The sequence below is a fragment of the Punica granatum genome, chromosome 2 (assembly GCF_007655135.1).
Source record: "Punica granatum isolate Tunisia-2019 chromosome 2, ASM765513v2, whole genome shotgun sequence".
Classification (NCBI taxonomy): domain Eukaryota; kingdom Viridiplantae; phylum Streptophyta; class Magnoliopsida; order Myrtales; family Lythraceae; genus Punica; species Punica granatum.
In genome coordinates this window covers 21,790,211-21,812,400 of record NC_045128.1, presented here as the reverse complement: position 1 = coordinate 21,812,400, position 22,190 = coordinate 21,790,211, and the positions used below count along the sequence as shown (strand labels likewise).

Below are 22,190 nucleotides of genomic sequence, written 5' to 3'. Positions count from 1 at the left end.
TCTTAATTGGAAGCGTGTGGGATACCGGTGGGGCGCCGCCAGTTGTTAATACCTGGATTCCATAAGTGTGTGAGTTTCGATGCAAGAATATTCTTTTTACAATAAACATGTAAAGTAATGAAGAGGGAATGCATGAGATGCATGAATTTTGAAAACTAATGCTGTCATTTGTATTAACTCCGAATGGTTCAAAGTGCAATACAAATTTTGAAAAAATAGTCCTAAATCGATTTTCCACCGTGCCCGGGGAGCAAGCGACCATCGCTATGGAAAGCCCTAGTTCGAGGGCCCAGCGGAGGTGTTTATCCTAGGGTGTATATGGACCCCGCGAGCCCTTTTCCTGGACCTCTCCAAAGCGGCGTTCGCTCGCACCAATTCCTGATCGCGCCTCTGTAGCTCGGCACGGGTCTGGGCGAGCTCTCTCTGTAGTTGGCGCTGATCAACAAGCTGCTCGTCCTTCTCTGCGACTTCCCGACGAAGACGATCTCTTTCTGCTCTGAGATGAGTGAGTTCGGCTTGGATGGCCATATACGGAGTGAGAGTTGCGACGGGTGACCCGCCATCTTCAACTCGCAAAGAGTTGACGAGATCCTCGTGTGCTGCTGGACCCCATCGGTAGAAGCGAATGATGTATTCTTTTGTAGCTTGGAAATCCCGCTCATCAAGGGTCGGATGCTCGGGGAAGTATGGACGCTCAGTAATCACAGTTTGCCACGCATCCAGGACCTGTTTGACGTTACTTTGGCGATCTGCGGGTGTTTGATCCTCCCGCCAAGTATGTTCAAATCTAGTTCGCGCCGTATCCTCGGGGACCGTCTGTAAGCCACCGAGCTGCCTCACTACTCGCGCCGGAAAATAAGTGGTGGACCCCGCATGACTCATGAGTGGGACTCCATAAAAATCAGGACACCTAAGGGCCATGGGTCCGGGTGGCATCCACGCGGCACGCCACTTGAAGCCCCTAGGTGCTATTTCACGAAACATTTTGACCCACTCAGAGACCTTGCGTTCTTCCACACGCAGGAGGGACAACAATCAAGAGATGATCGACTCCGGGCTATTAAAATACATAATCGGGCGCACTAGACCGAAAGGGTTTGCATGGCTTTGAAACCAAATTTGTAAAAGGATGGGGGATCCTCTTATTCTTCGGTCGCGTGTTCTCAATACATGGTCGAAGGACCGAATGGTCTCAGCTACAAGGGCTACCTCGTAACCGCGCCCTCCAACCACTTGGAGGACAACGCTGGCCAAGGCCGCGTCGATGAGACCATGCGAGCGAGGAAATAAAAGGGTCCCGAAAATTAGTAGTAAAACAGCATGACATAAATCCTTTCGAAGAAAATCCCCCTGAACCCTGCGTGCTCGGGACTCAATAAAAAGGAGAAGTTTCTCGATTGTTATCTCCGTGCTGCCGGAGTATGCGAGTTCAGCATTCAAACGAGTCGTCGGAACCCCAAGTAGGGCGTGAGACTAGGGTCGATCGGGCAGTGTGGAAGTTGGGTTCCACAATGCTGTGGGCAACTGTGGTTCGACCGATGAGTGTCCGGTATTCCTCAATGGTCGGCGTGAGCTCGGTACCCTGTATGTCGAAGACGGCGCGACTTGGGTTCCAGAATGTGATGGCGGCCTCGAGGAAATTCCAATCGACGTGTCGGGTAGCCAGCAAGGGAATATCTCCCACGAATGTAGCGATATAGTGGCGGTCAACCGGGCGCAGCGTCGTCCATATGCGGGCAATCTCCTCGAGTGGCGGTATGACTCTGTCAAGGCGTGGGCAGGAGACCGGGCGTGACATCCCTTACCAAGATGAAAGGAAGATCGACTTAAGACTAGTTAATACAAATGACACCCTAATTTTGAAATTGGATGATGCATGCATGTAGAAAATAAAATGCCCACGGCTTAATGAATAGTATACATCGCACATCTCTCTCAAGAACAGAAAAAATTCAATTTGGCACGCAGGCCGACTCAAGGACTGTTGTTGGAGCCGAGTTGGAGGATGGCGTGGAGCTCCTGCAGAATGCATGGTTTTAGTACTACGGGGACCGTGCTACGTAAGGATGGGGGCTCCCGACTCAAGGGTGTCAATTCCTTGAAATCGAGCGGGGATCTTTGGGAGCCTAATCGACGGTCCAACCGTGCGACGTACCCTTACTCGGAACCCCTATCTAACCTGTGTTTCCTAAAATCGATCGTAGGACGCGACCCGTAGGTACCTGAATCTAGTATGATATGCAATGTGCATGCGAGAAATAACGGTGCGTAAAGTAGATAAGCGGGAAATTGCGAAAAACGATAAATAAACAAGCAAACAAAGCAAGCGGGAACGAGCCCGAACCCTCTAAGTGTCCCCAGTGGAGTCGCCAAGCTGTGCGCACCCGAATTTCGTCTCGTCGGGGCACGCATGCACGCGCCTAAACAACGCGGCTTGGGAGTATCCACCTTCCCGGGGACGCGCGACGGACGCACGTGAGAAGGAGTTGCCACTTGCCATTTTACGACCCGAAGGTCGAGGGCCGGCAAGTTACCCGGGTCTAGGGGTACGGGGTACACCTAAGATGCTAAGGCAATGGTCTGTACGGAACCGAAAATTCCGAATTCGGGGGTTCTATTACGTGTGGGCCTATATCCCACACGCCCTTTCGGTACTCTAACTTGTCTAGGGTTGCCATTTTAATTTAATTACCGCTTTATTAAGTTCCGCTCATCTTATGCGTTTTGACACCGTAAATTCGAAGAAACACTCTGACCGTCCACTCTCCGACCGGGATTTTACATGAATATATGTATAATATAAAACCTTACATTGTTCTCTCAAATAAACAAAAGACAACTACAATGACTAAATCCCAGTCGGTTCGCATTCGGCCATGATTTCACTCATGCTTACCGTATAGTTTGAAAAAGACCGAAAATTAAATTAAATTAAATGCGCACTCGGTGTATGGGGTATTGGATCCCGTGATCAACGGTTATGGGCATTGGACCCAGTGTGAATCGAGTCCTACAGGATTGGGCTCGATCCGCATAACAATCAAGTGCAAAATATGTAACAAGCAAGTTCAAATAAACGAACAATGGGGGTTTTGTTATCGCCGAATTTACGTGAATTAACTGATTATTACCCGAGATATCTTGGCACACAAATCCTACCTTAAAACAAGCAAAAAGGGGTGATGGATAGGGTATGTAGCATTCGGCATTATTTAAAACGGACCCGATAGACATGACGTCTGTAGCCGAGTCTCAAAGATGTGGGTTATTTTTAGATTATTATGTATCGTGGCAATATGGCTTTTACAGATTAAAAGTATTTTCACCTAAAAACCCGAAACCTAACCCTCTATTCGACTATTGCCCATGTTTGATTTAAGCCGAGTTTGTGATTAATTTGTTTTCCCATGTTTTGACCAATTCTATGCACAAACCTACGCTAGGATCACGGCAGAACAAGAACCGGTAATCTTGCCCTTGAATCGGTAAATATGTGTGTGCATGTAAAACAAGATTACGCTGTACGTATCTCGGTGCTTTTGAAATTGTGAATTTTGAAAAGGGCATGATTAACAGTTCTTGAACTGTCGACGCGATTACAAATTATTAATCAATTCGTGCAATCCAATTAAAGAAATCAAGTGATTTAATTTAGCCAAATTTAACGTCCCGATTATCCCGTAGGTAGAATTTTAGGTTAATTAAAAATTTGCCGAATGCTTTAATCTACAGATTTCGAGCCGTCGAGATAGCCATTAGTTGACCGCCCGATAAACTCTAATTTCCGACATGGTCACATAATTACAAAAATGAAATATTTAAATGGGCACATACATTGTCGGTGGGTGATCCAAGTAAACAAAAAAAAAAAGGGCCCGATATTTTTAGAAAATGTCCAGGGGACTGAATTGAACGATTTTAAAAGAGCAAGGACTGATTTGAAAATTTTGAAAAAATTGGGGACTGATTTGAAAATTCTAAAAGTTGGGGGACTGATCTGAAAATTCTAAAAAATGGGGACTGTGTAAAAATTTACTGAAAATGTTCTAGGACTTATTTGACATGAATTTGAAAATCGGGACTGACCTGAAAATAAAAAATGGACCCAGGACTAAACTGAAACAACTTGAAAAGTTCCTAGGGATTCTTGAAAAATTCTGAAAATTCCCGGACTGATTGGAAAATAGTAAAATGACTGGGACTTGATTAAAAAGAAATTTTGAAATTCGGGGCAGATCTGAAAAGGGTGAAAAATGGCCCAGGGACTAAACTGAAACAACTTGGAAAGTCCTTTGGGATGCTTGAGAAATTCTGAAAAAATCCAAGGACTGATTGGAAAATAGTAAAATGACCGGGACTTGGTTGAAGATAAATTTTAGAGTTCGGGGCATATCTGAAAAAAATAAAATGAGTCCTTTGGACTGAAATGTGACAAAATGGAAAGTTCATAAAATCGAGTTCGGGACAAATCCGATCACCCACGCAACCCAAGAACACTCATTTCATATTATATCCATCAAGCAAGCAATAATATTCATGAAAGGAACCCTAATCATGCCACTAAGTCGAGAATTTACCTAGTTTGGAAAGTTGAGGGGCTTCTCTGTAAAAAGTAAAAAAAATCGCCGGATGAAATCGGGTCGGATCGGATCGCCCGCCCGAAGGAGAACTCGGCCGGAAGAGCGCTGGGCCGGACTGGAGTGCGTTGGGCCTGGCTGGGCTTGGGCTGGGCCTGCGAAAAAAAAAAAGAACTGGGCCGAGGCCCGTTAACCAGAGGCGATCGGGATCGGGGGGCAGCGGCGGCGACGGTGCCGCGGGAGGCGGTTCTCGCCCCTGGACGCTGCAGTGAGGGCCGGAATGGACGCCGGTGACGGTTCTGGACACCGCCGACGCTTCGCCGAGGTCGATATTGGCCTCACCGGAGTTAAAATGGTCGGGATCGGGGAGAATTTTGGGGTTTTCCGGCGAGGGTTTTCAAGCTCAATCGATCTTCAAATCTGCCGAAACGAGAGCAAATTGTTCGATTCTTTTCACTGGGTCCTGTTCCTCCCCTCCCGAATTAACTTTCTGTTCATTTAATCTCAATTCCATCCCATTTTCCGTTAAGATTTCGGCCGATTTGGCCGAAAATCGCGGAAATCCGATTCGGGGCTTCCTGGGCTGGCGGGGATCGCGGGCAGCCGGCGAGCGCTGCCCGGCCCCTGCCCGGTCTGCTCGAATCTCTTTTTTTTTTTTTAATTAAATGGCCGGCGGGTCACGGGCAGCCGGTCAACGCTGCCCGGCCTGCCTGGGATTTGAAATTTTTTTTTTTAATTTTATTTATGATACATATATATATATATATATATATATATAATTTAATTTTAATTAATTAATTAAATTATTATTATTATTATTTTTTTTAGAAAAGGTAATAAATTGGAAAAATGACGATTTTGCCCCTTGGAGCCGATGGACCGAAATGGGGTGCTGACAAGCCACAAGCCACAAAAATATTCGGATCCTTTGGGGGCCTCGCCATTGCCATACTAGTCGCCAAATAGGCTCTTCCATACTCCACAATGGTTCTGCAAGTAAGGAATAAGCTGTTTTCAACGAGAATATGCCCGAGGGTTCAAGTGCCCAAGAGATGTAGTCGTCTCCCAGCTCAGGAACCGGCGGTTGTTGCGCCGCCATCCTCAGGAGTGTGGAATGATCGATCATGTGCTCAAACTTGCTCCAATCCCATCCACCTGTATTCGTAGATACGTACTCACGGACTCACGAGCCCGCAGCAGCAGCATCGATGGTGGTGGTTGTTGCATGCAGTAGAGGCTCAGCCTCTCGAATCCAACGATCCTCCCAAAACCGCACTCATTCACCGTTCCTTACGCTTCATACCGCCCCTCCTGCTACCAGGTTCCATGCCTTAGCAATGCCCCTCCACTGCCATGAGTCCGTCGGTTTATAGGATAGTGTCAATGAAGAATCCGACCTATCACCATACTTGCCCTGGAGGACTTGCACCCACAGAGCCGACCTTCTGGTCAGGAATCCCCAACCCCTCTTAGCTAGAATTGCCGTGTTAAAGAGGGGGCATGTCCCGCAGCCCCAGTCCACCGCACTTGGTCGGCTAGACAACAATCGCCCACTTCACCAAATGGAGTTTCCGTTGGGTCATTGAATGTCCCCAGACAAAGTCACGACATAGCCATTGAATCTCTTTGCTTACCAAAACTGGGAGCTGCATCGTGTGCATAGCGTACGATGGCATTGCTTGGATAACGGACTTGGCAAGTGTAATCCTCCCGGCCATCGATAGTGACTTCGAGGCCCACCCATTCAACCGTGCTTGCACTCGGTGGATAATCTGATAGCAGTCGCTGAACCACTTGGTTAGTACTTCTTGAGTCTAAGCATCCACATAGTTTGTCTTGAGTCTATAAATAGGGTTTATTCTTATTGTAAGAGAGACTTGGTTGATTAATAATATTGGAGATTGCTTTGTGATCTCTTAACTCTCTGTATCTCTCGGGTTTCCCTTGAGTGGTGAACATCCTTTCTGTATCCTTGGATTGGCCTTCCAAGGTGGTGATTCGGCTACACAATTCTTAGAGTGATGATATATGTATCTCTAAGATAGTTTATTATTTTGACTTTCTCTGCATCCTTAGAGTTTGAAGTCTCAACCCCTCCTTCTACATCTATCATCCCATGCCGTCCCGGTATCAAAAAGGAATAACACAAACTAAACACCCAATAAGTGATCAGAAGATAACTCAAAAGGAGACACTTTCAATCATTTTTTATTTCTACATCGGGGTATATCAATATATATAGATATACCAAAGAAACCCCACATTAATGGCAACCATATCATAAAATAAGTAGAAACATTAAATTCTCCCTTGAAAACTAAAAGCAAATGGAAACATTAAATACCCATCCCTAAATCCGAATTTAGAGTGCCAAAATGACAAACCAAATGCTTCATTAATGAATATCTCTCGATCAGTTGAGTTCTCCTCCCATCCATATCAGCTTATCCGGGTCTTCATGGGTAGGGCTTGCATTCAGGTTATGCTCGAGCCTTCCCCTTTAGATAAGTTATTCTTGGTTCGGGCCTATATGGTTAATACTTCTCTTGATCAATCTTCCCCAAGAAGTCAACCACGATGAACCCCACATCATTCTCCACCACATGTGAGAAGCTCGACCTCGAGCTTGTAACCTCAAGAGGGAATGACTCTTGCCATGAACCTTATCACATTTCAACTGGTCATCCCATTCGGGATACTACAGTCTTGCAAGATAGGTTAAATCAATATGGAGTCTTGAATATCTTCGCTCTTCCCCAGTATCTACGTTCAACAATCCATAAAATGAACTCAACACCTTGGCACATACCCTAGGTGACGATCACCACACAAAAATCCATTTCGTTCTCAGCAAACTCCCACTGCACTAAACCTCTAGCCGTGTCGTACCAGGAACTATCTATTTTGTCGATGGAGTTTGATAATTACTCCAATGAATTTCCAATAACAAATTCTTCATGTTCCAACTGGGGTAAGGTAAAATCTGGATCCTTTTAAAAATTCTCTTCAAATGATAAATCATTTATAACCAAAGCATGATTATTTTGTGACTCTTGTGTTGTTTCTGCCTTGGAGTTAATTTCTTCGTCCTCTTTTATTTCGTCTTTCTTCATGGAAATTCCTTCTTTGAATTGCACCTTTTCTTCTTCTAGCACAACATCAATCAAGATATCCCTGAGATCAGTCTTTTCATTTTCAAAGTTGCTAGATTCTACAAAACCATTTGGAGATTCAAATAGGTGTTCTTCCTCATACTCCAAAGGAAGGAATCTGACCTATCGCAATCGCTTCATACGCTTCCAAGGGAATATCAGATCCTTGCCATCTTGAAGATACTCTCTCTGCACCTTTTCTCACCAAATAGAATCTACCTCTTAGGCCATAAATGACTCTATCAATTAGGCTTCCATCATCGGGGATGTCATAGTAGTAAAAGAAGTTGTCCACGACAGCAATCCACTCTAATAAGTCCTCAGCATTCATGCTTCCGTTGAAAATCGATGTTTCTTTTGGGGTATTACTTTGGCTCCCATAGATGTACTTTGCTTTCACGAAAGCTGCTAATCTGAGTGTATCTGTCGTCTTCATATAAATCATCATTGAATTGCAATCTCCCCGGAACAAATTGATGGACAGGTGGTTCTCGGGGAGAAATCTTTTTTGATCATTCTGCCTTCGCAGCATTCCAATTTCCATGCAACTCGAGGGCCTCAAGTCGTGAGATGTTGTTCCATTTACCCGACTCTTTCGTCCAAAGTTTGTCGTGTGCCTTCCTCTAGCTCTTCGGTGTTAGGATGATTGTGACACAACTCATCCGTTATTGGTCAGTCTTGGGCAAATCCCTCGCTCTAATACCACCTAATGCAGCGGGCTCGGATCTATTTGTCCGCCTAAAACATGTTTAGCCTTGATAAAGATCAAACACGAACTAAGTACTCGATAAGTGATCATTAGAAGATAACTCAAAGGAGATATTTTCATTCATTCTGATTTCAACATCATGGTACATCAATATGAATAGACATATCCAAGAATCCCCACATTAATGGCAACGATATCAAAACACAAGTAGAAACGTTAAGTTCTCTCTTGAAAACTAAAAGCAGACGGAAACATTAAATACCCCTCCCTAAATCCGAATTTAGAATACCAAACTGACAAACCAACTATTTCATTAATGAATATCTCCCATTCAATTGACTTCTTCTCCCACCCATATCAGCTTATCTGGGCCCTCACAAGTTGGGCTTGTATTCAGGTTGTGCTCGGGCCTTCCCTTTTGGATCAGCTCTTCTTGTTTCGGGCATATATGGTTGGTGCTTCTCTTTATCAATCATTGCCAAGATGTTAACCACCATGCGACCTGCGTCAGAGGGTCAAGTTGGGCCGTAACACCCTGATTTAACTTTTTGTATGGTTATAGACTAGCAAAGTGTAATAGGATTAAAGACCGCATATGCCACCTGAAAGTCGACGAGGTGATCCACACCTATCACCACTAATGAGTGAATTAACTAGAATTGAAGTAGATATAATGATACTCTCACGCTTCGAGTTAAATCTATATTACTATATATATATATATATATATATATATATATATATAAACTTGATTACATCATAATAAAAAGGGTAGAATAGAATAGTAAGTGTCATCTAGAAATTATAGTAGATTAATAATTAATAATACTATATAATAGAAAAGAAAATATTCTAACAAGTATTGAAAAAGAATTCCAATTTCGTCAGTATATAAATATTAATATTTTTTTAGAATTTCATTGCTAATCTTATTTAATCTTAATTAAGTAAATTTTTCACCAAAGTGAGTGGATCATTTTTTATTTAAAATATTCGAAATAATGAGAATAAAGTACAAGAAAATATTATAATTATAAAATTTTAAATACTCTGTAATTATTGCTCTTTTATAAAAAAAACTATACATTTAAAATTTTTATGATTTTAAAATTATTTTCAAAAAAGTTAGACTCATAATTGAAATAATATGTATGAATTTATTACATAAATTCTTTGTTTATGAATTGAATATATATTCAATATCGTACATCTAAAATTTATCGTATTAAGGTTTGTAGTATAAATAATAAACTTTTTGCGTATGAATAAACTATAAATTTGTACCAATTATTATTATTTATTTAACTTCTCATTTACAAAATTTCCTTTGCAAATCCTTTCGATAACCTAGTACATATATAAACTTAACTACATGACAACTAATAGGGACATAAAGGTAAACATCGTAATATCATATTGATAGAAAGGTAAATCTATTTTATATCTATATATATATATATATATTGTCAAATACAATGTAATAAATAGTGGCTTAATTGTAAATATATATAATTGGGATTAAATTAACATTAAAATCATAAAAATTAAGAGCTTGTAAGTAAAAATACTTAATAATTTTAATATATATGAGATATATATATATATAATTGGGATTAAATAGGGCTAAATTAATAATAAATGAATAAAAATTAAGAGTTTATAAGTAAAAATAATTAATAATTTTAATATATATGCATAAATATGCTTGGATGTAAAATATTTTAATTTTGATATATCCTCAAAATTTAAGATAATTACAAAATTATCTTAAAAACTTGACATACTAATTTTTTATCGAATCGAAGAAATGATAAGTGTAGACCACTAAAAAATTTTTCGTCCAATTATAATAAGGGGATAAATTATTATTATTACTAGAATTACTATTTATTCTAGTAGTAATAAGTAGAATATTTCCCTAAAATATTGGGATAATATTCTATGAGCCCAAACTTGTCAACTTTATGAACGTGTATATGGAAATCTTGACCATTCAAAGGAGTCAGAAGGCATATATGGTAATCTTAGGCAGCAAGAAGAATATTCTCTACAAAGTTTAGAAATGTCTTTCCACGAGAAATACCAGTGGTCCAAATTAAGAAATTTTGGATTGACCAATGGGATGCAAGTGCGAGGATTGAAGGCTCCCTCCTCCACCCCTATAGATAAGAGCCTTCATTCTTCACAGGGAGGACTTTTGGAGAGCAGAAGATGTGGAGTGGCTGAAAGAGAAGAACGGGTGCTCTGCGAATTAATAGAGTGCTGGAAGATCAAATCCCTCAAGGTCTTAAGAACGCCCCGCACTTTAAAGGAAGAACACAAAGAATGGCAGATAAGTCCCAGAGACCCCGACAAGCTTCAAAATGATCGAATCAAACACGCATGGCCCGATGATTTTTAAAATGTGTTTGTGTTTAGAGGAAAGTCTTCCAACAAGCGTCAAGCCCAGAGACTCATTAACGGTTGTTCATGTTTGATGGAGTAGCTCTAAACAAGCAACAAGCCTAGAGACTCATTAACACGCAGAAACAAATTGAAGGATCTTTTAACAAGAGGCTTGCAGAAACCCATTAAATCGAAGCCATTAAATCGATCGTAATTAATGGGGGGCCATTAAATCAATCATGTTTAAAGGAACGTTTCCGATCAAGGGCCAAGACCGAAGATCGATTAAATCGAAGCCATTAAATTGAAGACTAATCGTGGATTTTAGAGATTAAGTTGTAAAGACTCTTAACGGTGTTTAGAAAAAAGCAAAGAGAATCATAGAATTATTCTTGTATTTACAGGAGCGAATTAGAGATTGTAACTCATCTAATGCAATTAATCCAAAATTCGTCACACTCATTTTATGTCTTATTTCAGACTCGAAATTTGTTGTTCATAATAAGTTTAAAAGTTACATAGCTACTACTCTAATATATTAGCAATACATGAATTAATTTCAATTTCATTTTTGAAATTTAACTAAAAATAATTAAAGTTTAAATGGGTAAATACAATTATATTTATATTAAAAGTCGTTGCACGGGAATTTTAAAACTAGTAAATAAGGAACCTGAAACAAACTTCCCAAGTGCGGGAGGGCTGTTCACGTGACTTCACCGCAGTCGCAGATCGATTAAATTTTTCGGCCCCTGTAAGGGGTGAGTCGATTGCATATGAGAGGATCGTGCCAACCACGGGACTGTAAACCTCCCCAGTTGCCTAATTGAAATTCACCTTAGTCAATCAAGGCTTGCCTTCAAAATGGACCAGGAGGCACTTACGATGATGAAAAATAAGGATCGGATCAGATCACTCAGAGGGATAAGCCCAGCCGTCCAACTTGTTCCCGATGGAATTGGCGCTGCCTGGCCTTGCCCAGCCCAAATGGAAAGGACCTACGCAATCTGATAAAGAATCAGACTTACCATTCATTCATTCAACATTTATGTTATATATTGCTTTGAAAGAATCAGAAGAAACCAGAATTACAGAGCACAACAGATGGAAGGACACACTGGTTCCCCTCCCGAACACCAGATGTGTAATAGAGCAAGTAAAGAGTTACAAAGGCCACTACCCTCGAAGACCAAACTGCCTTTCTGATATACATACACGCTATATATGCCAGGAGCCTGGATGAGTCTCTCATATGTTGCACCGGTCATACCCAGAGAACCAAGTTGATGGACCCTCAAGCCTCAACAAGTCATCTTCTCCTTTGTCGTAAAACGCTTTAAACTCATCCCTCCACTGCTCATCATTAGCAGTCTCCACGTCCACAGTGTCATACTTGGCAATGCTTGAGGTGTCTTCATCATGAGAGGGTGGACGAATTCCGCCGGTCAAGTGAGGTTCCGTGAGGAGTTGAGTACGCGCTTCTGTTATGTCCTTCTCATGTTTCCGTTTCAGAACCTCCATCTCCTTGTAGGCCTTTTTAGTTTCTTGTTCCGCCACCAGGGCTCGCTTCTGAAGAAACATTACAAGAGGTCCATTCATTAATCAGATAATCACATCAGTTTGCAGAGGAAACTGATTTACATAGGCTTGGATGCATAGCAAGAGTTCTATCCCCAAATCCAATGTCAAAGCTTCATCTATCTATGTAAAGCATGATTCCTCAAATTCATAATTCGCAAAGCTTGAACAATAGACCACCACAATTAATCATATATCTCATAACAAGGATCAACATATAACCATGCTTACTAGTCCACTTATGCATGCGCTGATTCCAAAGTTTCATCTATCTATGTAAAGCATGATTCCTCAAACTGATTCATAATTCACAAAGCTTGAACAATAGACATACCACAATTAATCATATATCTGATAACAAGATTCAACATATAACCATGCTTACTAGCCACTTATGCATGCGCTGATGCCAAAGTTCGTAAACTACGCATGGTAATTAAAATCCAAAGTAAGATGACAACTTAAACAATTTAAGATCAAGAGAAGCAAAGTACATAATGTATGTAAATCCTCAAGAATTTCTTTTTCTTTTCTTTTTTGCATAGGATGCAATGTTCAGGTTTATATGTTGTCAGATTTGACTAAAAAACTTGGAAATCCATTATCTAATTGCAACTAATCTCCATCAAGTAACCTTAAAACAAGAAAAGAAGAATTCCTAGCAGCTAAAGTCACGAGTTAAAAAACTGCAAAGCAGCTTAGTGCCAAGTGGTGAACATGAGGATATCACTAATATGGAATAGGGGGATCAGTATATACATTGCCGATATGACATTGATATCGTTTTCATAAACTAGACAAATCTTCTAGAAAACCTGATCTTCAACGCACCTGAGCTGCAGCGACAGCTTCTTCCGCTTCTTTAAGCCGTGCCAGCAGTTCTCCCGCTGCTTGAACTGCTTCAGCTGTGTCCCGCAACTGAGCTTGAAGTTCCCTGTTCTCATTCCTCAGATGTTGCCTCTCCCTCTCCCTCTGGACTTTAAGGGCTGAAATTTCCGCAGCAAGGGAATTTATGAACTTAGATTCTGCACCCCTGACTCCGGCCTTAGCAGCAGCCTTCTTCACATCCTCTATTCCATCCTGTATCTTCCTATGACGTGCAAGCAACTGCATATGTTTCTCCTCAAGATCAGCGTACTGCTCAAGCATTCGAGCATGCCCCTCCATTGCCAATTGCATTGCTTCTTTCAGATCTTCTGCACACTTCTTCTCGGTGTCTAATTCCTGCTTCAGCTTTTCAGCCGCAGACCTGCTCGCCTCAAGTTCCGACCTAAGTTCTTCAGCAAGTGATATCCACTTGCTCTCTGCCTCAGTCCATCGCAGTTTCTCCTGTATAAGCTTCTCTTCAGAACTTTCCCCTGATTCCAGAATTGTAGTTAATGCTGGAGTTGTTTCAGGCTCAAAGGAATATTTTAGTAGAAGCGGTTCATCATGTTTCCAAGCTGACTTGGACGAAGAATCAATGTAGTACTGAAGCTGACATCTTAAGTCTTGAATCTCTTCTAACAGCACCTCCTTCTCCCCCAATTCAAAAAAATTCCTATATTGCTCTAGCTCGTCTTGATGCCTTTTCAGCTCAATGTTTGCTCGTAGGAGTTCAGGATGATTCTCATATTTCTCCTTCAGAATCTGGATGATATGACAAAAGGGCACATATAATTAAATCATAGCATGTGGAAGAGTAATCATTCTATGTGAGAACTAACAGGACTAATAAAGAATCTAAAAGATGACAGTTGTTAATACAACAGAAGAAAGTACCTTACACTCATGACTCAAAGATGCTAACTCGTCCTGCACGAACTCCTCTGAAGGTAATACACCATCGAAAAGGCTCTCAAGACGAAGTATTTTGTCTTCCCTTGTTTGAGCTATAATGGCATTGCATTCCCTTTCATGCTTGTATTGTTTTACCTGCAAGAGATTTCCCCTACAGTTAACTTAAGAGAAGTAGGCAATTATCTTATACTTTTCAAAAGATATCAAAACTAGTCCTACCAAGCGATTGAGTTGCATGATCTCAGAAGCTTGCTTAGAACAGAAATCTTCAAGTGCCATTTCTCTCCTAAACGATCCAGCCAGAACTTTCTCCACGGCCTGTTTCAACAGGAGGAAAAGTTGTTTTGATTTATTAGTAACCATCTGAAGTGAGATTCCAAACACATTTATAAGGTCTACAGAATATAAATTCTTGGGACTCACCTTGGGGACTTGCTTTGATTTCCCTGTGGACTCTGACCCATTAATAGGCACCAGCTGCAGGTTTGAGCCATCATTGCCCTCACTGACCTCCTTCTTCATCCCATTCATGCAGTTGGTACACAACAGTGTCTCTGGAGCTTCTTTTAGTATCTGACTATCTTGGCAAGAAGCCTGTACTCCAACATCAACCTTGATGCTTGGAAGTATCGATTTCAAGTCCGCTGTTCGGTATGAAAATCTGAATGCTGATTGCCTCAGTGCAGAGCTCTTTCGGATACCATCAATTACTTCAAGACCACGGTGGAGACTAGCTGCTAGGTTCTTTTTGAATTCTGGTTCATGAGTCTGTTCAGCTTCGTCCATATTAACATCCACCATACTCTGTTCTCCGCGGCACCCATTATCTGAATCACTCCCATTACCTATTTTGTCTTCAGCACCAGACAGATGCTGGCTTGCTTTGGCACAGAGGCTCTCAATGGCCTCCTCGTCTACTTCCATCTCTTCATCGCCATCATCATCAACTGGGGGTAATGTCACAGGATGGCGAAGGCTCAGTTTGAGGATATTCAAACTTCTTCTGATGTCCTGTCCTGTTAAGTGACATTCACTCGGGTCACTTGGGTTGTTTCCCTTTGCCTTAATCCAAATTAATTCATCCTGCATAGGTTGTTGAGGATAAATATTTATACCAACTATGAACATGGTACTTGAATCTAATGACTGTGAAAGAAGGGTAACACGTACCCTAAGTTGTCGTATGACTTCTCGCAAATATTTGACATCCTCCTGAACTTCCTCATTGACAACTGCCTTGTTCTTTATGGCCTTCGCTCGCTGAGCAAATCTCAGAGTACTGAAAGTCTCACTCTTACAGCTGAGATGTTGGTCAGGGTGAGTACCTTATTGAATACAAAAGGATAAGACTCTATCTTTGTAAAATCATATTAAGATATTACCTTTGAGCAGGAGATATAGCGCAGACCATTGCTAGTTTCGCATTTCCACCAAGAGATTCTTGCAACAAGAACGTCAACTTGGAATCTCGGTATGGAATATGCCTTTGCTTCCCAGTTTGAGAAACTTCAGCGAGAATGTTAATCAAGTTCCTGCGTTTTTTGAGATAAGTCACAGTATTAGAAACGAACTTGAGAATCTGTCTTAATAATGTTAAAATTGCTCACCCGCTAATAATCCCTAATTGGGAAAAGCAGCTTCAGAGTCAAATCTATACATGGTTGATATCATATTCGAATGGAACTGTGTATTTACCTTCGAACGGACACCTTTTATGAAGACAGTAGTAATTCTTAAGAAAATGAAGAGTTGAGACTGAGGTTCATTGGCTATAACATATTTGACTGTGAAGTTCAAGAAACTGAACATATTTGATCTCTTGGGACATATATATTCCATTAAAGAACACAAGATCCTATCCAAGAGAGCAACCCACATACCAATAAAAATCCAGGAACACCTATTCAGATTAGAATAACTATGACAATAAGAACACAAAAAGAGAATACCCAAGCTGTGATAGAGAACGATTGATATTCCCCGCTTCTTTCAATCTTTCTCCTGCTGCACCTGTTAACTTTTGTCTCTCTGACCCAGCCAGATCAACTAAGTTGATTCTACTGGTTTTGAAGCTACTTAGACCATCTGCCATGCTCTGAAAAGCCAAGGAATCAATTATAACCAGTTCCAAAAACTACTTGTGTTGATCTCCCTAGCTTCTGGATTTGATAAAGCTAAACAATTTTCCTTTAGGCACCGATTTTTCGAAAGTCCAAACAGGTAACCTATTTTATTGCATCTAGCGAAACACTGAGTGATCCATTAAGTATATTATAACATCGGTTCATCTCAGAGTGTTAGGCCAATTGCATGTTATGCTCAAAAGAATGAGAGAAACTCTTTTAAAATGCATTTCACCATTATTGTTGTAAACTCTCCATTTTTAAGATGCAAGAGCCCAACTTCCCTTGAATTAATTAAACGAACCAAGTTCATGGGCTTTAGTTTCACATGATAATAGCTTAATAACAGGCTGAACAGATATCAGTTTTCCAGCCACCTCAGCACCTTGGAAGCTACTGACAATTATACCATAAACTTGACTATAGAAATCATTATTTGTTGTCGAACAGAGAACTCGAGGGAAAATCCAATTAATATCCCTCCATTTAAGACGTTCATATACAATAGTAAAAATACCAAATGTTTCTCATCAAGATTTTACCTTGCATCTAGATTCGATAATGCAAGTGAAAACACTGTGAGAGCGAGAACTCTCTGCATTTATGCTCGTAGCACCAGTCCTCCTGTTCGACAATCCCTGCATGGAATATCCATTTTGTAACAGAAAAGATAAAAAAACTATGATTGGAATTACAAAGTTGCATGTCATTGAACAAACTTTTACTGATTCTGGTCACTAATTCTTGTGAAAAGAAAAATAATTTAAACATAGCTCTCAATCTCAAACCTCCAATCCACATCGAAGAGAAACTCAATGTTAGGAAATACTTCCAACAGTTAGAGAATCTCTTTCTCTTCCCACAAAGATAGATCAACATCAAATCACTCAAAAAGAAAAATCCTAAGATGTAATATAGTTTGAGAACTCATAGAATCATTTACAGGCATAACCAGTTTCACTGACCATTGTTTCAAAGACATTGCTCCTATGGCTAATATCAAGTTTCATCTCAGATTTCTTAGCAAAACATAATATTTAGCAATAAAAAGTAATTAGATTCAGAACATTATGCAGAGATCGAGAAATTAGGTATTAGTGTAACTTCATTTTACGGCATTTTCTGTGGAGATCAAGAAACTAGGTTATTGGTATAGCTTCAATAAACAAGCAAGCATATGACATATAACAATAGACTAATGGCCCTTTCACATCACATGTAAGTTCAAAACTGAACTTCAATTCAGGGTCTTGTATAACCTAGATTTTGCTTAGAAAAAACTCCTGAAATGACCATAAATTATCATAAGATTTTCCTAGTCCATAATATAGACTAAATGCAAACAAAAGTAAGGAAGTGAAATAAGGTTCAAACCTTTAATAAAAGATGCCTCACATCCTTCATTGTAGACACACTTTCCTCGGTCAAATTGTCAACATAGACACCAGATTTGATGTCCTCTCTAATCTAGAACACATCAATCAACAAAATGTTTACAGCCTGCCAAAATAACTAAATGCATAGAGAAAAAAATAATAATAAAATAAAAAGCAAACCAGATTCCTCTAACCTGAAGGTTCTTTTGATTTGGATCCAACAAATCAGTTATTTGCTCATTATATATCTACAAATTTAAAGTTGTAGTCAAAAGTTGCAGAAGCACTTAAGCAAATTTTAGTAAACTGCAAAAGAAATTATGAAATTTAACCTCAAGAAACGAACAGCGACATTGGTACTTGAGCTGCCTCTCGGCATGCTTCATTTCTTCCTGAAAGAGAAGAAAAATGGAAGAGATAAACCAATTAAAACCAGAGCTGAAGGGAGAATATAGCACAGTTTAGGTGTTGTTTCTTGGTACCATTAACTTGCAGGTTTCGGTAACTATAAAGCTGAACCTTACCTCGTTTATTCGACTGAAGAGGCGCTCAAGAATGCGTGGGGTCAAACCTAGCTGTTCATTTGATAATATATCTTCTGATAAAGCATGTGCTGGACCCCACATTGTGTAAGTCTTCCCACTTCCCGTCTTCAAAACAATTTTAGATGGTAAATTTAGTTATGTATGTAGTCTTTAAAATAATCATGGATGCAACAGACATTACGGAAAATACCTGCCCATAAGCAAATATAGAACTGTTGAAACCTGCCAAGCAATTTTCAACAAGTGGGGCACCTACAAGCTCAAATATATCAAGCTGCACAATAAAAAGACAAGGAGGAACGGTGAGGAGTCATTTTAACTTTAACCTATTTCACATTTCAGTCTCAAAACATGAGATTATATTCATTAATAGTCAAGTTACCTGTGTTGCCGCTGTATCAGCCACGGCATCAAATGTGAAAGTCTGACCATTGATTAACACAGAGTCGCATGAAACCTTTTGCACCGTCATCTCTCCATCTTCTTCATCTTGTTTTGGCGGCCGCATTCGAACTACGACCTGATGATAAAAGTTGTACATTTTATTTTACATGCTACGAACTGGTTGTAAATAGAAGCATCAGATGCATACATGCTGCCTATCTGGATACCTGATGTTGCCAGATCACTATTATTATGATCAGTGCAAAAGCAACAAGTATATATGTGTTTCATAATACATCTCACAAATACAATGAGAATTTAAGTTGATTTCAAAGGGTACATCACTCTTTCCACATTATTTTGCCTCCTAATTCTTCAGGCTTCAACAGTTGGCCCAAGGCAAGTCTCTATTACTAGAGTGCAGCAAATGCAGCTTTGACTTCGAAATTATAGATATAAAGACTTCTGGCAAATAAACTAGTACTAGAGAAACATTTGTTTGGACAAAATGGTGTACCAGAAAAACTTTTGCCCTTTCTTCCGTCATGCCATTCAGTACCCTCATGCAAAACTATAGAATCCTCCTCTAGGCATTTCTCCTATTTAGCTAACTTTAGACGAAGATTAGACACAGGATTGGGATTACAAGAGCGGCAGATATTCATTTTACCACTACAACCTCATTTGCACATTTTCCTTGAGAATTGGCAATTCATGCGTTTGTATAAGACAAAATTCTCCATCTTCGCAATTCTCTGAGCTTCACTTTGACCAGTCAATTTCAAGTGCTACAGAACGATAGAAGCTAGCTCAATCAAATTCAACTAATTGTCGGCAAATCTAGGAAAAGAGTTCGTATACAGGAAGCATCAAACTTAACCTCTGAGAAATACATTTGACAGAAACGGGAGGAGGCCTGAATCGAATCAGTTGAAGCAAACACCAATTTCCCCTCTGAGGAACTACATTAAATGACGGGAAGAGGACTGAATCGGCAAATTAACTTAGGGAGGACGACGTACCTTGACGCCTGAATCTGAAGTTGCTCCAGCTGCTACGGCATTTTCAGAACCCTCCAGAGCGAACTTCCTCTTGAGAGGATTCGAGGAAGGCGGCCTCGGAGGTAGAGGACACCTGAGCTTCGGATTCGCCGGTGACACGCTCCGATCGCTGGGCAGGGCGTTGGGATCCGGTGGCGGAAGGTTCTCCTTGGAGCGGCTCTGCTTCTTGGAGCCCCGGGGAAGCATGAAGTGCTTCATCTGGTCGGAGCCGGAGGGTTTTAGGGTTCGGGCGGCAGTGAACAACGCTGAACGGAGGGAGTAGAGGCGCAGAGAGAGAGAGGGAGAGAGACTGACAGAAGAGAGAGTGTGTGTGCGCCGTTAAGGCGCAGTGATGAGAATTTGAATTTGGGGGAGGGCTCCACAGAGAGAGAGAGAGAAGGGGAAAAATGAAAAAGAAAAAAAAAAAAAGGTGTCCCGTTTTCCCGTTGGATTTCGCACATGTGAATGGGTTCCGTTTTCCAATTTCTTCCTCTTATTTTTTTCTCTTCTAATTTCATAATTTTTTTTCCGACGCGAGGTGTCCAGACTTCGTCTATCAATCCTCAGGACCCCATGAATCCCTAGCGACGCACAGGCTCTCTTGTGGCTCCAAATAATTTCGAATGCGGATCGAGTGGATACATGAATTCCTCCTTAATGATTAAGACCAAATCCTTAGTTAATTTCATAATTTTTAAGTTAGTTAGATTGAGCCTCTTATTTTATTGTTATTATTGATCTTACTTTTTAAAAATTCTCGGTAGATCTACCGATCAGTTAAATAACATTAAAAATAATAAATAAAATGAAAGAATTTAAAGGAGTATTGCCAGTATATGTTCGACTCACGTTGACCTCGCAATGTAATTCCTCTGTTAATGTTACAATTTTTTTTTTCCTTGGAAGATAATTCTGGTCAATATTACAATTAAAGCAAACAAAAACCAAGTATTAAATAAGCTAAACATAAACCAAGTGTTAAATAAGCTAAACATAATCCAGTCTATGTTTGACTGACCACATGATGTATTCCGTTGGTCAATTTTACAGTTAAATCAAACATAAAATGTGAACTAATTTTATAAAACTTTTGAAATTAATTAAGTCATAAATGTGAACTAAGATAAATTTTGGATAGAATACATATAAAATTATGAAGTTTAATAAATATATATCACAAACTATTTTTTCAACTATAAAAACATAAACTTCTTATTTCTCTCAGATGAGATGAGATCGCAGCTGATATCAGAAAGTACTGACCATTCTATGGAGGGAAGGCCCACCAGCGATGCCTTGAACCCTGCAATTTTGGCCCGAGGCTTATTCTAAGTTCTAGCTATACAGCAAGGTTGGGGGTGCCAAAGAGATCCCCACCATTAAGATTTAGCTCGAACTTAAATCCAATTCTTGGGTTAAATTTCAGGGGCGAGGGACATCAATGAGGTCCCCATCCCCAAGAGCGCCCAGCTTTGGCAGGTTGTGATGATATCTTTCTTATATTGCAATTTTTTTAAATTATTAGTATTTCTCAAGGTAAATTAAATTTTTTAAGAAAAAAAGTATCAATTTTTCCATTTGTCAAATTTAGCCAATTTTGAATGTATCTCATAACAATACTAGAGTTTTCATTTTCATCTACAATATGGTCAGTCGTCCAACTCCGTTAACTTTTTTTGTCGATTTGCTGACATGGACTAAATGGAAGTTGAAGTGGACCCACATCTACACATGTGGCACCACTTCCTGCGCACCACATCATAAAAGTTTTAAAAAATATATAATCAAAGAAAATTCAGAAAAATTTTAAAATTAAAGAAAATTAATAAAAATTTCGAAAATTTTGAAAAGTAAAAAAAATGAATTTTTAAATTTCAGAAAAAGAAATATAAAAATTAAAATTAAAATTAAGAAAATTTACAAAAATTCATAAGAAAATGAAAAATTAAATAGAACTCACAAAAACTCATAACATTCAGAAACAAATAGAAAAAAATTAAAAATTTAACGAAAATTCAAAAAATATAAAAGTAAAGGCAATTAAAAATATACATAATTTTCAACAAAAAATTAAAATTTAAAAAGATAGGAAAAAATTATATAGATATTCAAAAAAAATTCACCTGCGACTGGAGGACTCAAAAAGCTTATCAACCTCGAATTCTCTAGTGATAGCGTGAGCAAAAGCATTCCACTGGAATTTGAGAATTAAATAAATCTATAGCAGCTCGAGCTCTATAGTAGTAGCATGACTAGTAAGCTTCCTGATAACTCGGTGAACACATAATTAAATGACTACATTTTGGGCTATATTTGCATGCGAGGACTTGGAGTTAGCCGTTTCTTAGGTTAGGTATAGTAGTTTTAGTGTTAATTTGGATTTAGTAGGTTTAGGTACTTTTTGAATGATTTATAATTGGTTTTTGAGTATTTCTATGAATATTTTACTATTGATGTCATGTTCGATCTTAGTAGGATTGTCACTTGAAGTTTCGAGGCCAGGAAATCAGAAGAGGGCAACAAGAGAGTTCACATGTTGCTG

General features: G+C 39.7%; 1 protein-coding gene across 1 annotated transcript; it reads right to left on the bottom strand.

Moving 5' to 3' along the window:
* Window positions 1–11,834: 11,834 nt before the first annotated feature.
* On the bottom strand, window positions 11,835–20,031 carry LOC116196939 (kinesin-like protein KIN-12B). The gene is made up of 16 exons (XM_031526901.1): window positions 19,631–20,031; window positions 18,607–18,744; window positions 18,415–18,498; window positions 18,204–18,329; window positions 18,012–18,071; window positions 17,874–17,927; window positions 17,678–17,770; window positions 16,846–16,941; window positions 16,130–16,275; window positions 15,563–15,712; window positions 15,351–15,480; window positions 14,604–15,263; window positions 14,400–14,498; window positions 14,163–14,315; window positions 13,233–14,030; window positions 11,835–12,392 (listed from the first exon to the last, which is right to left on the bottom strand). The coding sequence occupies exons 1-16, from the start codon at window positions 19,865–19,867 to the stop codon at window positions 12,072–12,074; spliced, it is 3,345 nt and encodes a 1,114-aa protein (XP_031382761.1). The 5' UTR covers window positions 19,868–20,031; the 3' UTR covers window positions 11,835–12,071.
* Window positions 20,032–22,190: the final 2,159 nt, after the last annotated feature.

What these genes read in the sequence shown, in the direction of transcription:
- LOC116196939 (XM_031526901.1), bottom strand. Translation starts at nt 19,867, where the DNA reads ATGAAGCACTTCATGCTTCCCCGGGGCTCCAAGAAGCAGAGCCGCTCC. An exon ending in CTATATTTGCTTATGGGCAG is followed by an intron (nt 18,330 to 18,414) that starts GTATTTTCCGTA and finishes ATTGTTTTGAAG; the next exon opens with ACGGGAAGTGGGAAGACTTA. An exon ending in TCTTCAGTCGAATAAACGAG is followed by an intron (nt 18,072 to 18,203) that starts GTAAGGTTCAGC and finishes CTTCTCTTTCAG; the next exon opens with GAAGAAATGAAGCATGCCGA.